Genomic DNA, 19115 nt, shown 5'->3' with positions numbered 1-19115 from the left:
CCTTCATTGTGTGACTTAATTAAATATCCTTCACTGTTGCACATCAATAGATAAGTGCAAGATAGACTAATGAAAGTCTCAAATAGAGTAAAGCCTTGTGGCCAAATATCACTTAATAACCACTGTAGTGTCAGAGACAGTATGAGGCTCAATTGTGCAACATAACTGTCTTTAACCAGGGATTTTCTTTAAATAGATCCACCTGATCAATTTGATAACAAACTAACATATAGGCAAACATCATCCTTTAAGATGTGGAGATTAATTTTGCACATGTTTACCTTCATACAATATTATAACTAATTCATTTGCTAATACATGCCGTTATTTAAGGTGAATTCAGTCCAAATTCTGCCCAAGCGTTGTTTGGTTATCCAGGAAAGTTTCAGTATTTGACGGTTGTGTTGTGATTTCATGATCAAATCAATCCAGAGTCAATAAAATTGTTGTGCTTTATTTTATCTCAATCAAAATGCCCACAAGTCATTATTTTCTTGGAGAGTAGCAGAAAAAAAAGAAGAAAGAAAAACCCTAAACCATATACTGTAAACATTCACATTGTTTGTTTTTTTAAAAATGTATTCTTCAGTAAACTCAGCGCAAAATAACACATTTCATATAGTAAACAGAAGAAGAAACAACATTTATAGGCATCACTCCAAACCATTGGCTTAGATTGTGTTTTGAGGTTGATCTGCGCGGTGTATCCATCAGCTCAAATTGCACATAAGTAAGTTAAAGTTGACTCTAAGACAAGTAGAAGTGCCACCGTGAAGCACACTGGTTGGCAAGAAGTTCAGATCAACCAGCCCTATCTATTGATCTTGGTTTGTCCTCAGCACATAAAGACATGTGTTGTTGTCATCACCCTCCGCCATACTGTTTGGTAGCGCTACCAAAAATGGGCCAACGTAGTCACAACTAAGGAATTAAGACAAAACACATGCAATAATTTGGCCAAAGAGAGGGACAATTTCCGATAAACTCGTCTCGTGCTCCAGTAAACACCCCTGTGGCAAGAGTCTGAAAACAACTTCTGCTTCATGAGAAAGATGTCATAAAATTGAATGTCAAGGCACTTCCCCATGTGAGGATCTTGTCTTTGAGTGACATGTTTGTGAGGCAACAAAGTTATTCAACTAAAACTATCAGAATACGCAAAAGTATTTAACACTTGGCAACTCCAATTTTTTTAGTCGACGGTAAATGCTCTCGGTAAGCGTATGAACACAGTTTGCGTGGTGGCTTTGGTGTTGCTGCTAACCCAGCCTGACCCCCTGTGTCAATTTCACAGAAGTCAGTTTTCGTATTGCAGTTGGGCCATTTGAAAATTATTATTTTTAAAGTCAAAATCTTGCGGGATGATACGCAAATGACGCGGCCTGCTGTCAATCTCGCAAATTTAGGTGAGGCTTTATTTAATTTTACTGAAACGAGAAATGAACTAAAATGTGTTTTAGCTCTGATTATGGATAAAATAGAGTCACTTGCAATTCATAAATTCCAAATGATTTCAAACAAGTTGATATAATAGAGAATTAAATATGCTTATTTGCTTTTTTTTTTAAGATATGAAAATCAATACTTTAGATCTGGACAACAAGTATGCAGCTACAGTTAGCTAAGCTGATCCAAACACTGAGAGTAGAATAGCGAACAGCTAGCCTGGCTCTGTTTGTGGAAACAGAAACCTCTTAACAGCACCTCTTAAACGTATTAACACATTATGTATATAATTTTATAGCTATTTTATAGACTGTACAAATGTAAAATCTAAAAAATAGCTGTTTTATGGGGCGGTAATATGGCCGACTGTCTCTTAGCCAGGAGCAGCTACTTGCTAAAGTCTGCGCTGGTGTTCTGTTTTACACTTTTTTTGTACAAAGTAAACATACAAGATATCACATGTTGCTGGTCTAACAGCTGCGAAAAAACTAGTTGCTACACGTTGGAAACCTCCACACTCACTTTCTTTCCGAGTATGGGTTTTGACATATTTGGACATTGTTTATCTGGAGTCGTCGATTGCCAGAGTTCACGGAGCTAAGGAGTCGGCAATAAAGGCTTGGCATTCACTTCTTACTACCCTCTGTGGGTTTCGGGTGTAACATGTGACTGAGGTTTGGAGTCCAGGATCCAGGGAATGGGTGGGTCATATTTGGGGTTATAATTTCGGCTCTGATTTCATTGTGCATTTGTTTATTTATTTTTTAAGTATTATTTTAGTTGTTTACATATGTATTTAAGCATGTGTGTAGGTATGCAATATATTTTTATGATCTATTCTTGTAATGTGCAAGTACCTACTTATGCCTTTCTTTCTTTAAAATAAAATAAAAATTTGATCACAAAAAAAGATATCACATGTTAATTATCGAGCTTTAGAGGTGCTGCTGCAGGCAGTTTTTGTTGGCTATGGATGGAGCCAGGCCAGCTGTTTCCCTCTGTTTCCGGTCTTTGTGCTAAGCTAACTGTCGTTGCGGTGTCGCTTCACATTTAGGGGACACATCTTCACATCTACTTCTCCACTGTCAAGCAAACATTTTGGGACATATCGTATGTCCCAAAATTCTACATGATTAGTAAATTAGTATTTACTTGGGTTTACGTGGAGCAGTTCTCTGAAGGAAATTCCTATCTCCCCCTCCCCAAGATAATAGCTCTTTCTGGAAATGATTGGCAAATTACAGACCCATTAGGAAAATGTTACCCAGATTTTAACAGTAGGCTATTGGTTACTCCACCGTAAGACTTAAATACAATGTGTACTCTTTTTCTGAATTGGCAATAGATAACAATAACAAAAATACATCATCTGGTAAATAGAATTACTTAGATACTTATGTCACACTGATTAAACTATATTAAACCTATAACGTGTGCGTTAACAACACTTGATTTAAAAATAGACGGTCTAAAATAGGCAATCTTCTGTGGTTAAGATTGAGTAAAGAAAGTTAACATACCCTTCCATCATTGATTTTGAGTTTCTTAAGGGAATGAGTTGCAAACCCTGGCAAGGGCTCTCATCACTTTCCCTTACTCCGCTAATAACCACACTTATAGCAGTTTCAATCACGCACAGTTTCTATGTGAACTGGAGTTGCCAAGTCGCTGTCACAGGTACCAAAGTGTGAGGTTAGGTAACAAAAACAGGGTGAAACCAAGGGAAAATCATACAGTACCCCACAAAGCAGCCTGCAAGTAGAGCTAACACGTAGCCTTTGACTTGAGCTTTGATTTTCATACGCAGTAAATAGAACCAGGCGTTTCTACATAAAATACCCACAATTCCATTTTTTTTTTTTTTTTTACTATTTACAAACTCATAAATATATATAGTCTACAGTAGGAATCATTTTCCCCCCAAACAACCATACAAAAAAACAACAGACCATAAAAAACTCTGAACACAAATAAAATAGATTATTTCTATCAAAAGAAAGAAAACAGAAAACAAAATGTATTCATATTCCTTTGGAGTGTTTTGCTATGTTAATCTGTAGCAGTACTTGTGATGTCGAGCCCTCGGGAGATTTTTTTGAGACCTGAGTGTCTTCGGTCAGGTGCAGATCACAATAGCGCTGAGATCCCTGGGAGGGGCCAGGCTCGAGGCCCGGTTCATGTAATCCTACACTGAACATAAGACAAAAAAAAACTTTAAAAAAGGGAGTAAGGATGAGGGGTGATGGGCTGGGAGGTTGAGGGGGGGGGAGGGGGATAAAGACAGTTAAAAGATCACAGGTCATCAACACCCTAAGATTCAGGGGACTGCTCTGACAGAGTGTTGAGCAGGTTTTTGTAGGCTGGGGAGTTCATGTAGCGGGGATACGAGTCTCTTTGCATTAGTGTGTAGATCTGCAGCTGGGCATCGTCGAACGTGTGCAAGGTGGGCTCCTGTATGCTCCTGTTGATCGACTCGCGCACACGGGAGTCAAGGCTCACCTGGGAGTCAAGGACAGGGAAAAGTTAGGAAGAGCCGGCGCACCGTCTCAATGAATCGGTTTCTTTAAAAGGTATAGTTTGACATTTTGAGAAATGAGTCGACTTTTTTTGGCTATGAAAGTACAATGACAAATTGATCTGTGTAGTTAAAGATCCTGTATGTAAGAACTGGCCTGTCGAATTCACACTCCAAACAAATTGGGGGCAGCATATCAACAGAAAGATGAAGTGTTCGCCCATTTTGGGAAAACCACAGTTCCCTTCCACGGTTCATTTCCATTTCGTTATAGATGTTTAATGTGTTTGCAATGCTCCAGAATATACCTCATGTGTGTGTAAAAATTCTGAGGTGGATTCTGGGCGACCGAATGCACTGTGCACCACAGGGCATTAGCATAAACAAATTATCGAACCAATCGATGAATGTAATACAGCTCTATTTACACATTTTTTCTCAGAAGTTTGATGGCATATTTAGCTAACATTAGTAACATGCTAGCTATGTAAGATTTCGAATGCATCAGTGGTTTATACGTCATTTAACAAAATATTTCCAAGAACTGGGAGACATTGTCATGATTTTGTTTCAACATAACAACAGAGAGAATTAGCTTAGCTTCCTTGCGTTGAACACCCAGGGTGTTCAGTAAGTCTTTAATTGCAGACACAAAAATGTGGGGAAATGAGGCGTTAGCTTAGCTTAGCACAAAGACTGAAAACAGGGGAAAACAGCTAGCCTACGCGATCCAACCTACCAGTACTTTAAAGCCTGCTAATCAACACGTTACATCTCAGTTGATTCATCTGTTTAAAAACTGAGGCGCTAAAACAACAGTTTGCTATCTTTCGGGGGTTATGTGCTGGGACAAGAAACTTCCTATAGTCTCAATAACAAACCAGATACGATGTGTTAGCTAGTGGTGGAATGGCTGATTTTGCAGCCTTTGGCGGGAACAAGGCTAACTGTTTCCCCCCATTTTCAGTCTTCATGCTAGCCTAGCTTGCTAGGCTAACCAGTTGTAGTTTATTTTAGTTTGTGTTAGCTGTAATTTATTTATAAAAAGCTAACAAGCGCATTTCCGAAAAATGTCAAACTGTTCCTTTTATGTTCGAGAAAATGAGATGAATCTGATATCATAAGCCTTCAAATCAAAGCATTATTTCGTAATAAGTAGAAATCAGGAGCTGTCAGACCTCTTTAGGCGAGAGAATGGAGATGTAGTCCTCGTAGATGACCCGAGCCTTCACCTCGATCACACTCTTGTTGGTCTCTTGCCTGAACTCATCACACGCTAACCAGAAGAGCATGTTCTCCTCGCTGAACTCGGTGCGAAGAAACTGTCGGAAGGAGTTCCTCCCTGCTGGGCAGCACATCAGCTTGTCAAACGACTGCCCCCATAAGCGCACCTCCTCCAGCGTGGGCTTAGGACTGCAGAGAGCGAGGGCAACGAGGGGGGGAGGGGGGGGGGCATTTCAACATTTATTTTCCACAAATATGTTCAGTTTAGAATGAAGCATTTTTGTAAAGTGAAATCAGCTGACCAGTCTTCACAGTCTGCGGTCCCTTCCTTGACGTCATAGGAAGTCTTTCGGTTCCTCTCATCCCGGTCTTCATTCCTGATAGTGACACGGAAACATGGCAGGCGACAGGGACACTGATTATGAACCGCACATTATTTTTTTGGAGCAGTTATTTCTTAATGCCTTATAATCATCTTACTGTAATCTATAAGAATAGAATACACAAAATATGTTTCCAGTTCTACACACGTCTAAGTCTAAGCAGACTGCACAAGACCTCTTACTATATGCACATAAAACCTATTAGCTGACATGTAATATTCACATGTAAATGTTTTACTGCCATTTTAGACTCTTTACAGTAAACTTTATGGGTAGACATCACATTGTTTCTAGGAAATTTTGACAGGTATTTTCTTACAGTTTTCTCAAAGACTAAATCATTAGTTTATTGATTGCAAAAGTAATCTGAAGATTATCCAATAATTCAAATGGTCACTTTATATATTTTCAAGCGTTGCTGTCTTGCATCTTCCATCACAGCAACCGACCAATCGTGTTTTGTGATGTCACTCGGGGAAAAAAAGAGTGGCAAAATATTCACACAGGTGATGTTATCCTTCAAAGATGTGTTCAACATTGTGAAGGGTTTATTGGAGCCAAAACCATATTCTCCTAAAATTAACCAAACAGGGACAGGAAACTGTAAAGACACAAAATATGAAAAGTCAAGCTAGTGTTAGTGGTTTAACAGGCTGTGTTACAGCAAGACAATGTCATTTTCCAAACTTACCAGACTGTTCTACTTGATCTAATTCTTGCCTTCAACCACTTTGTTATTATATCCACAAGAACGATTATAACTTATCTAAAATTGTTAAAATAAATTGTGTTAATAATTTGTGGAAGCACGAGTAGTCAGTATCACTATCGAGGTATTCCGTCAAAGTGATATTTGATTTTACCTCCCAGTTCTGGCATTTTCAAAATATCAATATATATATGGTTAGCATGAGATAGCCTGAAAATATCATGACACGATCTGAATTCCGTATCACCCAGTCCGATCTGAACAGCGTGATAATATGCTTCAACTGGGACCTGAACTCCCGAACTCAACCCATAAGGCCACTGCTTACTTGACCTGCAAGCTTTGGCCCTTTTTCTGTAATTAGCAACGACGGTCCTTGAGCAACATAAAGTATGACGTTTCAGGCACAGTACCATGAAGAGGTGCAAATCGATGACATCACAACAGCTTGATTGGTCAGTTGCAATGATGGTCCTTGAACAACACCAATCATGACGTTCTAGGAACAACACCAACCTGGTGATATCAGATAGGACACGTCTGTGCTAAACACCAGATGTTTCTAGAGAAAAATACAACAGGTTTTTCTTTTGGTTTGTTTGGCCCTCCAGGAGAAAGAGTTTGGGTGTCTCTGGTTGAGTTTAGCTATGTCCGTATCTGTTTTGTGAATGTGCTCTCTGTGCTGTGTCGAAGTATAACAAAAGCAACTGGTAACCAGAGACGAATATCTCCAATGTTGGTTCTGCAGAAATTTCCAGAGCTGACGTTCAGGCTTGCATAGCACTGTTATACAGCTACTGCAGGTCTAGAAGTCCAAGGATCACAGGCAAGAATGTAAGAAACATAAGACCCAAGCTGGAACAAGTGACCCAAGCTGCTGAGATACAGTGGCTCAGGCTGTGCTGTCCTGTGTCTGGCAATGTCGGCCATGCTGGGGCACAACGATCGAGTAGAGAAGAGGAGACCTACCAGGAACAGCTACAGCAGCAGCACCAGCAGAAGCAACATGCATTCGAGCCCCGTGGGTTGGCCTGGCCCGGCTGGCCCTGCTGGGCCGATGCAGTCCCTCCCGCTGCCGACTCCTGCTGCACCGACATCTGCCTCTTTCGCATCTCCATCCGCTCTGATCCCATGGGCTACAGACAGAGGAGAGGCACTGAGTTTAGTGTTCAGAAGACAGGGATGGTATTTAACTGACAACATCTCCTCAACCTATCATAAGGACAGTACTGGTTGTACTGGAAGTGCACCAAAGACGAGACTGATTTAATTTACCACTCACCAGTTGACACCTATGTATTTCTTAAGTGTGCTTCTCACTGGCTGCTGCATGTGCTGGCATGTCCAGAGGTCACACTGTAAAGGAATGCTGTTCTGCTCTATGCAGTGCACAAAAAAAAAAAAAGTATGGAAGAATAATTTGCTGATTTTCCTTTTTTTCCCCCTTTGCTGCCAAATATGCACTCGCCAAGCACATTTCAGCTCCTCTTATCTCAAACTGCCTGCGTGTTTCCCGCAACACACTCTGACTGCATGTGTGAAAGGCAACGGCTTGTCGAACATGGGCTCAATGTCCATAAGCCAACGTTTTATTTTTTAAGAAAAATATCCCATTTGTGAAAGCCTGAGTGTAAAAGCAGTGCATTAAAGGATTTGCAACGCTCACAGGGCCCAAGTGGAGCATTACATTTAACACACATGAAAACAGTGTAAATATTTGTTCTTTTTTTAAGGGGGGGGGGGGGGGATTTTCACTCCTCAAGTGTCAACGTGTCATTCAACCTCCAGGGGTTTATCATGTTCATGTGATATCAAACGTGATTAAAGCGTCTTCAACACATCCCCCCACTGGAGGTTCTCGGGGCCTATGGACGAGCTCACAGAATGACTTCTTGTCTGATTTTAACAAATGTGTCATCACCGGGTCAGACACCGCCAAATCCTGTCAGATCATTTATGTAACAGAGCTGTCGCTCCCACCACACGGCATCATCCCCGGCTACTACCTGACACAAGAAAACGATGCTTAAAAAAAAAAAAAAATGTCAGGAGATTTGGTACATGGGAGGAGGAGGAGGAGGAGGAGGAGGAAGGGGGGGGGGGGGGGTGTGAAGGCGCAGCTTGCAAATCTATAACCGCAGCATCGCTCTATCATAGCCTTTCAGTGAATACAAAAAACCCATTTGGCCCTTTTCTAAAATGGAGATTTCTCCAGCTTCCAGGCTTCAGCTGCACATTTTCGTGCGTCTTGCCAAATGGCATATTTTACGCGTCGGGCGCTTCGGAGCTGACACACGATCGCAGTATGCTGTGGCTTGACTCAACGAGCCACGGCAACGGTGAAATGGGGGGTTGGGGGGGGGGGGGGGGGTCGTATTCATTCAAAAGGATAAATCATGAGAAGACCAAATAATGAAAATAATAATAATAATAATGAAATTACAAAATCACCATTCCTCCCCAATCTCACTGTCGCACGAACGCGAGCGTCGCCGGGATTTAATGGCACCTGAACGATTTAGCAGCAGGAAAAAAAAAGAAAGAAAGAAAGAAGGAAAGAAAGAAAGAAAAAACACCAATGGCATTAGCAAACTCGCACACGCATCACATCAATGGAAAGTGCCACCATGAAGAAGCGGAGAGCTTCATCGCCCCGGACAACCACCGAAAAAAGACGCTGCCTCGATCCGTTTTAAAAGCCCGCTGTACGGCGAGACACTGACATGCCATTTACAAACGCCGGGGGAAAAAAAAAAAACGGCCCTCGACCAAAATGTCCGTGCAATGATACATCTGTTTCGCCACCAGTACTTACAATTTCACCATGTATGCACAGCGCGAAGAGGTAATTCTTTGCCTTGATTACATCCGATGGCACATAGGGCTTTTTTTCCCCGACCGGCTGCTCCAAGTCAGTACGCATGCGTCTGCTCTCCAACTCGTAGTAGCCCAGTGAGGAGAGTAAACCACGACGGTAGGCTGTGGCACAGGTTTACAGTGCGGGTCCTTTACCCTGCCTGGCGTGTGAGGAAACCGGACTGAACAAGCTGCGTGATGTCAGTTTATATTAGAGAAAGGGAGAGGAGCGCCGAGATAAAGGGGCACCATGTAGTTTTTGGAGAGGGGATTCAAGCTCAGAATGTTCTAATCGTCGGGGCTGCAATCTTAACGAGGGAATACAAACACAGGGATATATACTATTACTTTTTTCGTTCCATAACAAGCTGCTGAACACTGTTTGGAACTAGAAAGGGTAGTGGCAGGGTCCGCCACATGTAAACAAAGTAAAACCGTGTGAAATTGAGTTAATCAGAAAAGAAAGGTCTTCATTGATATTCAAACTCTTTGTTTTCAGGACTGGACAAACAATCTGACCTTAAAGGGGCACTTTGTGGTGTTGGAGAAGAAACTCAAACTCAGAATTTTAATTCCCCAAACACTGTTTGCAGCTAGGAAGGCGGCAGGGTCCGCCAAATGTAAACAAAGTAAAAAGCCGTGTGAAATTGTGCTGTCCTTTAAGGTCATGAATACGAAGAGAGTTTGTTTATTTAGTTTGTAAAGTAATTTTAAGAATAAAAATCAGTTAGTGAAGATCTTTCCCTTCTTTTCCCAAAACTGCATAATGTCTCTTTAAGCTCAAAAACAAACAACAACAAAAAACAGGTAGGAGAACATATTCAAACTCTGTATGAGCTCTTTGCGCATCACAACTAGTTGGGAACCGTAAACATTTTTAATCATAAAAAGGAGTATATACACACTTCCTTTTGCTCATGCCCCTGTGAGTCTTTGCCTGAAGTCGCTGTCTGTGGTGCTGAAACAGGCAGCAGAGTTTCAATTCACTATGAAACTATGTCATGTACGAGAGGTGGAAATAACAAAAGGTAATTGGAAAACATGGAAATGATCCCCCCCAAAAAAGCATGTGAATTGAAAAGAAATGGACACTATCAAGTGTCCTGATTGATTTAAAGGTGCACTATGTAGTTTTGGGGGAAGGACAAACACACAAACAAGCCAAATCTCTTTTGGTTTCATGACTGAATAAACTGAATAAACAAACTGAACTTAAAAGACAACTCAACTTCATACTGTTCATATGTGGCGGACCCTGCCACCTTTCCAGCTTCAAACAGCGTGCTGGGGACCTTCATTTCCTCTGAGATCAGCTTTTTTATTCAGTTATAAAAAAATAAAATATTTCTAAGTTTCTATTATAGCCTCATTGATATTGTAAATCTCAAAATTTGAGAGTTTACAGTTCTTCTCCAAAACTCACACAGTGCCCCTTTAAGCCGATTTGATTAAAAATTATATGAAGAAAACAGCCATGTTTCATCATTTGCCTTGCCTTACACAGTAATCATTCACGACACAAAATTCTCCCCAGAAAATACAAATCTGTCATTATGTCCTCGCCCTCATGCTGATGGGAAGTTGGGTGAAGTTTCAGAGTCCACAAAACATTTCTGGAGTCTGCAGCAAAACAACGTTCTCCTAAACAGATGAAGTCGGTGGGGACTTGTTTGAAACATAAATAAACAACTTAAAAAAGAAACACAACATGGCTTCATGTGTATTCAGAGTGATCCAAGTCAAACTGATTTGAAAAGATGTTATTAACACCCTTTTTGAAACTTCACTGAGGGTGCAAATATTGTCTTTTCAAATCAATGTGGGATTTCTGAGTTTCCGGCGGCGTGGATTACACTGGACGGAGCTGTATGGAGCCATTTCATTTATCTTTTGTTTATATAAGTTTTAAAACGAGTCCCCATCCACTTCAGTTGTTTAGGAGAACGCTGCAGCACTGTTTTGGCAGTGAAGCTCCAGAAATGTCTTTAAAAAAATCTGCTCTGTGGTTTCTATCCTGAATCTTGCAGCTTTTCATTTGTTTGGTCCTTTTAACCATGCATTTAAAAGACTCCTTATGGACTGCTGTTTAGTTAGTAGTTAAAAGGGGCTTGATGTAACAATTTGAGGATCTAACGTGTATTTATCACTTTTGTATTGGCCACGTGTGAGGACATTGTGGCGTGAAGTGCTTTTCCTCGAGTCCCTCTCTTCACTGTGGTAATGAGGAGCGACAGGAGCTAATGTTGGTTTAGAAAAAGAGTCCACTAACATAAACTAAAGACCGCTTCCATCAAACGAAGCCCCACAGAGCCCTGTCAGTCGACTTACATCTGTTGCATTGCTTCTCCCAGCGTGACAATCTGTACCGCACCTAGTCATAGGTTGCCAGTTTTAGTTAGACTTTATCTTCCTTTACAGATGACTGCCAGGCTCCTCTTCGCCTTGTAATCTACAGTGCAGGCCCTGCGACCAGTCATGATGCAGACGACAACACTGCCATCTGAAGGCAGCTCCGACTACAGCACTGACATGATGCTCTCCACATTGCCAGACTTATGGAGCATCAATGTTCACATGGATGGTGTGGACGGCTATGTTTGCAGGATGTGATCCCTCGACAATGACGATCCCTCACAGTCTACATGCTTTCATTAGCATAAATCTGTGCCAATGCAAACGAGGCCCAAAGATAATGTGATGCATATTTTTCTATCATATCTTCTTCAATTCAATCTAAGCCCATTTACCAATGCTTTGCTTTTAGGTGCACGTCATGCCTTGCTTTGTACAAACACCAGATGGCACTCTGCCTATTCTTCAAAAGACTGCCACAATGTACAGTATTTCACGGCATTATCTACTTAATGCACACCAACACGTCTGTGCCTTTGCCCATCTGCGTCAAATTGTTAGTAAAAAATGCTCTTTGATGCCGTGGAGATAAAAAGCCACCAGTCCAATATTGTAAATACAAAGTGCTGCAAAATATGAGCGCCCGTAATAGAAAAACTGAGTGGACAACGCACGGATCGTGTTCCATGATCGTGCCTATTGAACCAGTCATGGATCAGGCATTCATCTGTTCTGAAATCCTGCCAGAAAAACAACAAAAACAAAAACAAAAAGCAATGGATTCCGTTCCCGTCCAGATTAATTACTTTCTGACTGTGCTGATCTGGGGCGTGCCCTGAGCATCCACACATCCCCTCATCCCCTCCGGAGATATGAACATGTGACTCTTCTCCGCAACACTTCATTTAACACCTTCCCCTGTGTTCATGTTATGCAACACAGGCCCACAAATAGCCATGTGAGATTGATACACGCACACGCAAAGCAGCAAGCGATACCTTATGCTCTTGTGATTCGACGAGCATGCAGCCTTTTTTTTTTTTTTTTTTTACCCCCCAAGGGCACAACGCCAAGTGGAAGAGGTCAGTCCGAACACACAAGGTCACACCGGGGAGCGCGACACCAGAGCTGGGTGATGGGATGAATCAGGTCTTGGCAATATGCGATCAAGAGGATTCGATGTATTGTGAAGCCTTCGCGTTATTAGATTCAATCACTGCAGACAGAAACTAGAGAGGAAGCGAGTGACCGACTTAGCACCTCAAGAGATGATGCCTGGCATATGAAGGTGAAGATGAGTCGCAACGCAGCAACGCAGATGATTTTTATGTCTCCGCAGTTGATTTCCTGCTGACATTATCGCTGCTCTAACGAACTTCTCTCTGTTTCCTCCAGGTGTGTTGATCGAGTTGCTCTTTCTACTGTAAATGTCAGGCTCCATTTAATAAAACCCCAATCAGTGTCTTAATCCCTGTAACAAATTACACAGTCATCTGTCCTTGTTTTTGTTTTTTTCTTCTTTAACCTCACATCCAGGCTAAAGCTCTCCGCGCAACAGATGGCCCAAATCACCTGTTAATTAAAGGTAAACATAACTCCATCCATCACTCCACGATGTCATTTTTGCTTGAGACAACATTGTTCACTATCAGTTTAAGTGAAACTTTACTGCATTTGTACCAATTCTGCCTGTAATTCTGCAATGTCTGTCTAACTTCTCTTCCACAGCTTCTGTTTTAATCTCTTTTTAATTCATACGTGTTTAATTACGTGTTCCATCCTTGTGGTGCTGTAACACTCAAATCTCCCCTCTGGGGGATCAGTGAAGGATTATGTTATCATTTAAAAAGTCTTGCAAGAGGAAAGAAATTTGTAGGGATCTCGCTGTGACTTCTATCCGCCCCTTCTATGTCTTGAGTGTCATCATTACTCAGGATTTGATGTTACATCTGTTTCTTTATTGTCCCATCAGTGTCGGAATTCAATTTGCATCCACGTAATAAAGGACAGCCAACATCTTCGGACAAATATATATAATGGATTTACAGAAGTTGAAATACCATCGCTGATCTGTGGCCCTGATTCAGAGATTCAAAAGTGCTGCTTTTATGCAGTCATGCATGTGTCACAGTCATGAGTCTGAGCTAAACGGGGTATAGTTTATAGTATATTTACATTCTTATAATGAAAAATAATAATGGAATGATGTAAAAAGCAAGAGAAAAACATATAATTAATATATGTGTATTGTATATTTGTAATCTAGTAGTATATAACAATTTAGATATGTCCCATTTGTGGGCTAAGCTATATGTTGAGATGACGATGATATCTTCTCAGATTTTTATTTACTCCGAGCACACATCCAGGAATTGAGCGCAACTGTAAAACCCAACCATATTCCAGCACAATCTACCCGAGTGTCTCGCAAATCGTCCATCATCATCTCCTGATTTGACGTGACATGCGACAGCTCGTCACCGCGTCTCCTTCTTTTATCCTTTTTATGACGGGTGACATCCAGTGTTGGTGGATTAAGGTGCATTACAGACACCCACAATGACAGAGCAAGAATGGACAGAAATGGGAATGATTTAAGAAGGTTTTAACTACGTGTTTTATCAACATGTATTCTGGAATATCGCCCTGGTCAGGGACACATGGGTTTAGATGAAGAGACGTATTTGTTTCAAGGTTTTCAACATATGCAGTTTTAAGCAAAGTAATGCGAGGAATAGCGTGAGGTTAGACTGGATAAGAAATAATGCATCCTTCTTCTGCAGTGTTGACTTTATGAAAATACACACAATAATGTTAACCAAACAAGTACAGTCATCCATTTGCATCACAGCTTCAAGGCCATGTTAATCGAACAATGCCAGTATTAGATGTGCTGTAGAAAACACCAGGGCATGCCAGCTCTATTTGTTGATTGCCTTGACTTAATGAAAGCTGTTTTTTCAGAACATTTTTGACAAATTGTGCAAGTTGAAAATGCTCATTTAAGATAGTGGCGGCGGGGACATGTCCCCAGTGTCCCCATCTAGCTACAGAAAAGCAATAGAAGTTTGCACATGCTTAAATGCAAATATGTGAATGTGCAGACACATTGCACAGAGTGCTAGACGAGGCTGAGGGGATACAGAAAATCAGATATCAGGAACTCAGCATCCTGTTGACTGGAGGGAGAAAAGCTATTTCAAAGTGTCTCTGTTTTGCTGTGAGTGCTTTGTTTGCTCCAATGCGAGCAAATAAGTCAAGTCTGGCTGATATTACATTTCAACCACCCCCTGCTTTATTGAACTGTGAGAAAGTCCCCCCACAAAGCTACTTCAGGGACACAAGAAACTGGTCAGAATATGATCGTTTCATATCAGATCTCTGTGTATAATTCAAATTACCTGCACACACTGACAATACAGTTCTCTCCTTAAAATGCGCAGGAGCTCTCGAGACAAGTAACAGTCACTGAGTGGACCCAAATTCTCTTTGCTCTACTGACAAGGACGATGAAATTAGGGTTAGTAGGCATGGTCTGTATCAGAGCATGTCAGTTATGATTTGGGTTATTGTGTCTGGTCTCTATGATACCAAACAATCTTTGAACCATGTCATAAAGGTCATGAAATCACACTGCAGATAACTATATATCTATGGATGTATGTATATTTATGGTATGACACAATATATGGGATGGTGAAGGTTTAGTAGGCCTATGTTGGTACATTTTTTAAAGTACAGATGAAAACTGAATGTGACTGATTATCAATGTGAGAGATGACGAGTGCACATGTGTCAACAAAATCTTACCGTCAGTATAAACTCAGTCACACTTTATTCTAAAATGAGGATGGATCAGGGATGGGTGAGGTCGAGGACGCTGTAAGAGACGAGATCTTTTTCACAGCTGACAAGACAAACACGGGTGTAAATAATAACATGGAAGGCGGCTCCACTCACTTTAAGAGTCGTACTTAATTTGATACTAATGGTTGTTTTATTAGTTTTATTAGTGTATATTCTTTCTGATAAATTGCCTCAAGTGATGTCAAACTACACATTTTAAATGAGGAAAGTCCGGGTGTGACGTTACCAACTCATCTCCACTGTAGCATAACACACCAGAATCTTGCTCCTGTTGGCGCGTTGCATCGTGGGTAACGTAGGCATCAGATCTGGAAGAATACAGCATTGACTTTGTTCCTTTATCTGACATTTGATCTGTAAATAATGTGGACCGGAGTCACTGTTTTGATGACTTGTGCCTTGAGACTTAACGTGGAGTTGGAAGTTAAAAGGCTCACGACTTGACCTGAGTTGACTTGAGACATGTCGACTCAAATGACTTGTCTGTGTTCATTTTATTTTTTCAGTTTAGTTTAGTTTAGTCTGGCTGTCAGTGTTTCACTGTTTAACAGTGACGGGGAGGGATTTTTTTAGGGGGGGATTGAGACGAAATTAAGAATAAATTAGCTATGATAAAGTTTTTCTTTGTTTGACAACATATATTTCACTTAATATCAATAATTGTAATACCAATTCACTTCAGAGCCATGCTTTTTTTTTAACAGGTTAGATAAACTGACCAATAATATCATCATTAGACAGGTGTTAATCCCTTGTCTTTCCTTTTTATTACTACCGGATCGCTTACGGCAGAATCTTGAGGGGTGACCTGACCTTGGACTAAAGAAATGACTTGGCTCTTGCTTGACACTTGGACCAAATGACTAGAGTCCACCAATGTTATGGAACTGTAGTGATGAGTAAGAGGAGTACTCTGTCAAATTGGAGGTCAAAGTCCAGTTATGTCAATGTTTTAAGTAAAATATTTTGACTGTAGTTCATCAGGGCATCTATTCTGCTCTTCGCCAAGCAACACATTTGTGTAATGTATATGTCAATGACCTGACCTGCCTCCTCTGTCCTCCCACTCAGCTCCTGTGTCCTCATGGCTCCCTCAAAATCCCTTCCCCTCTCTGAATAGTAACATAGTTCCCCTTACTACGGAGGAATATCGGAAATCTTTATTTATCCACTTACTAAGAATGATTCTGCTGCCAAACTCAAAGCCAAATCACATGTTCACACTGTTTTTAGAAACTGACTGAATGAACTCACATCTCACTTAGTTGTTTCTCTCTCTCTCTATATATATATATATATATTCATATAGTGTTAGGATGTCTGTAGTGGTTGTCATGTGTTTTGAACGTCCTCGAGACCTGCTGCTTGACTTTGTTTAGATTTCTGATAACAACAGTAGTATCACACTATTTCAAGACACACCATCTTCTTCTTTTAATCTTGTTAAGCCTCCTTCAGACAGGAAGTGCTCCCCTAAATAGAGGTTTGGCAAGAAGCTAAAAGAGCGGCTGTCACAACAAACAACAGAGTTAGGGATGGTGACTTTACTGCGTGCGATTAATAATTAAAACAAATATAATTTGAAAGATATATGGCCTCTCTGAAGTCTAAATTAAAGGCTCTTTATTAGTCTGTTATTTCGTCTTTTATGACCTCTTGTCAGGGCAGTAACAAACAAGCGACACAGCCCTCTCACTAGTGTGCTGATCTTCGTCAAACTCCAGTGATGCTGTAGTTTCATCTGACTGGTTGGTGACTTTTGACTGTATTTGATCCATTATAAAAGTCATCAGTGTTTTTTTTTGTTAGTTTTTTTTTGTTTACGATAACTAAAAATTATCAGGACAGTAGTGCTCATTTGAGAAAATAAAACTACAACATGCCCATACCTCAAGGCACACCATCTCCTGCTCCTCCTGGATCGGGTCATTGTAGTTCACCGGGTAGCCCGCCCGGTTCCGGCAGGCCCGGGCCAGTCCCCGTATCGGCCGCCACATCAGGGCCCTTGCGCGCCTGATCCCCCGCAGAGCAGACGTGGGCCTGATCTCCCACTGCCTCACCGTCCTAACGCGTGGCATGCTCCTGCCATGGGGCCTCACTCGCCACGTGAGGCTCGAGTCTCTCTGAGATCATAAGAAAATCCACACACTCCTCGCTCCTCTTCCTCTTATGTTTTCCCGGCGTCTCCACTCCAGCACATTGTGACGGCGACAGAGGAGGGGGAAATAAAATAGCACCAGTGACCCTGACGGAGAGAAGAGTGTTTACAAAGGAGAGGGCAGAAGGGGATTAGGACAATGTTCCCACTGGATGCAATCCTGATTCCTCTGTGCTTTACTGCGTCTCACCAGCTTAGGCCAGATTAAGCCAGGAGGTCTTAGTGTCAGAGCGAGGCGGACGGAGAGGAAGACCAGCGACAGACGTGGATTCATTTGTGACTCATTTGTGACTGTTTATGCTCCTTGATGAGTTCCCACGTAACACAATGGATTAAAAACACACTGTTAAATGGACTTTGTAGAGTAAACATATGGCTGCCATGCACACGCAGAAGCATTAACACATTGCAGGCTCCAATGTGGTGGCTGCGGAGCTTCTGATGGGTCGCACACGGTCATGCACGTTCCTCTTTACACACTCAGAAGGATAAACACCGATCAAAGCTCTTCGGTGTGAGCAATCCAACATGACTTCAGTCATCCTCACAGAGCCACAAAGTTAAAAGTGCAATAGTAGATCTCAGTTTGATGTTTCTTACAGGCAGAAAACTAACAGGATGAATACTTTATCTGCCCTCCTGCTTCTCTTTCCAAGGATAGTTTTTGCGTCTTGTCCGTGCTTTGGTTGTATCAGTGTCTTATTTCACTACAGCAGAAGAACTTGTTAATAAATAAAAAATGCAATATGGGGGTTAGAGTTTCTGAATTGTTCACACAGACACAGGCATATCTAAAAGTTCAACATGGTAATTTACACCGGAAACACTAAGTCTTTAAGTCACCAATTTGGATCTAGAAATTAAAAAAATACACATCAAACGCTCAATTTCAATATTAAGTGGAGCCACAGACAATAATAGGCTACAAAATAAGATGGATCCCTGCTGGAGCATCTCAAGCAAACCAAATCAGTAGAAACTTTTAAATAACGTCTGTGACCATATTTTTACCAGACTTTTTACCTTTTTATAACTTAAATTTAATACTTAATCTAGTGAAATCTGGTTGATGCAGTGTTTTGAAATACTTTTTCTTATAGTTGGGGTTGCTGGTGTTGCGCAGTGAATAGGCCTATGTATTGTCTTGTAACGTTTTCTAATTTTGGAACATAGATGTTTTATCTTTGTCTCCTGCCCATATACTACAGATGTAAAATAGTTTATAGCTAACTCTGGCACAACTAATACATAAATAAATACATTGTTGCACATTTATATTTACATTTAGGGCATTTGGAAGATGCTTTTGTCCAAAGTGACTTACAATAAGTACATTTGTCACAGGATAGAAACTATTTTCATCTATCTATCTATCTATCTATCTATCTATCTATCTATCTATCTATCTATCTATCTATCTATCTATATGGTCTGGTCAATATGGCCTTGCTAGAATATTGCAATATTTTAAGGCTGTATCACAATACATGATATTTTGAAATCTCTTCAAAAGCACTGTAAATGCCAGAACCGACCAACAACTCGATATCTTTGACCCAATATCTCAATATTGATATTGTGACTATATTGTAGGGATGTCTATTA

The 19115-nt window shown here is 40.9% G+C and overlaps 2 protein-coding genes across 2 annotated transcripts in view; one reads left to right on the top strand and one right to left on the bottom strand.

Moving 5' to 3' along the window:
* Nucleotides 1-434: 434 nt before the first annotated feature.
* Nucleotides 435-9324, bottom strand: rgs20 (regulator of G protein signaling 20). The gene is made up of 5 exons (XM_030403883.1): nucleotides 9093-9324; nucleotides 7247-7413; nucleotides 5488-5562; nucleotides 5140-5374; nucleotides 435-3945 (listed from the first exon to the last, which is right to left on the bottom strand). Exons 1-5 carry the CDS (start codon nucleotides 9198-9200, stop codon nucleotides 3757-3759), a joined length of 774 nt encoding a protein of 257 aa, XP_030259743.1. The 5' UTR covers nucleotides 9201-9324; the 3' UTR covers nucleotides 435-3756.
* Nucleotides 9325-12403: 3079 nt separating this feature from the next.
* The window catches only part of oprk1 (opioid receptor, kappa 1), a 52760-nt gene continuing 46048 nt past the window's right edge, over nucleotides 12404-19115 (top strand). The window contains exons 1-2 of the mRNA XM_030402541.1: nucleotides 12404-12773; nucleotides 13022-13070. Of these exons, the coding sequence (XP_030258401.1) occupies nucleotides 12768-12773; nucleotides 13022-13070 (55 nt within the window). The 5' untranslated portion in view covers nucleotides 12404-12767. The remainder of the gene's footprint in view (nucleotides 12774-13021; nucleotides 13071-19115) is intronic.

Source organism: Sparus aurata, chromosome 21 (assembly GCF_900880675.1).
Source record: "Sparus aurata chromosome 21, fSpaAur1.1, whole genome shotgun sequence".
Taxonomy (NCBI): domain Eukaryota; kingdom Metazoa; phylum Chordata; class Actinopteri; order Spariformes; family Sparidae; genus Sparus; species Sparus aurata.
This window is presented reverse-complemented; position numbering and strand designations above follow the sequence as displayed.

Excerpts from the sequence above, each read along its gene's own strand:
- rgs20 (XM_030403883.1), bottom strand. The coding sequence starts at position 9,200 with ATGCGTACTGACTTGGAGCAGCCGGTCGGGGAAAAAAAGCCCTATGTG. Across the intron at positions 7,414-9,092 it reads TGTGCATACATGGTGAAATT|CCCATGGGATCAGAGCGGAT; the intron begins GTAAGTACTGGT and ends CTCTGTCTGTAG. Across the intron at positions 5,375-5,487 it reads ACCGCAGACTGTGAAGACTG|TCCTAAGCCCACGCTGGAGG; the intron begins GTCAGCTGATTT and ends CGCTCTCTGCAG.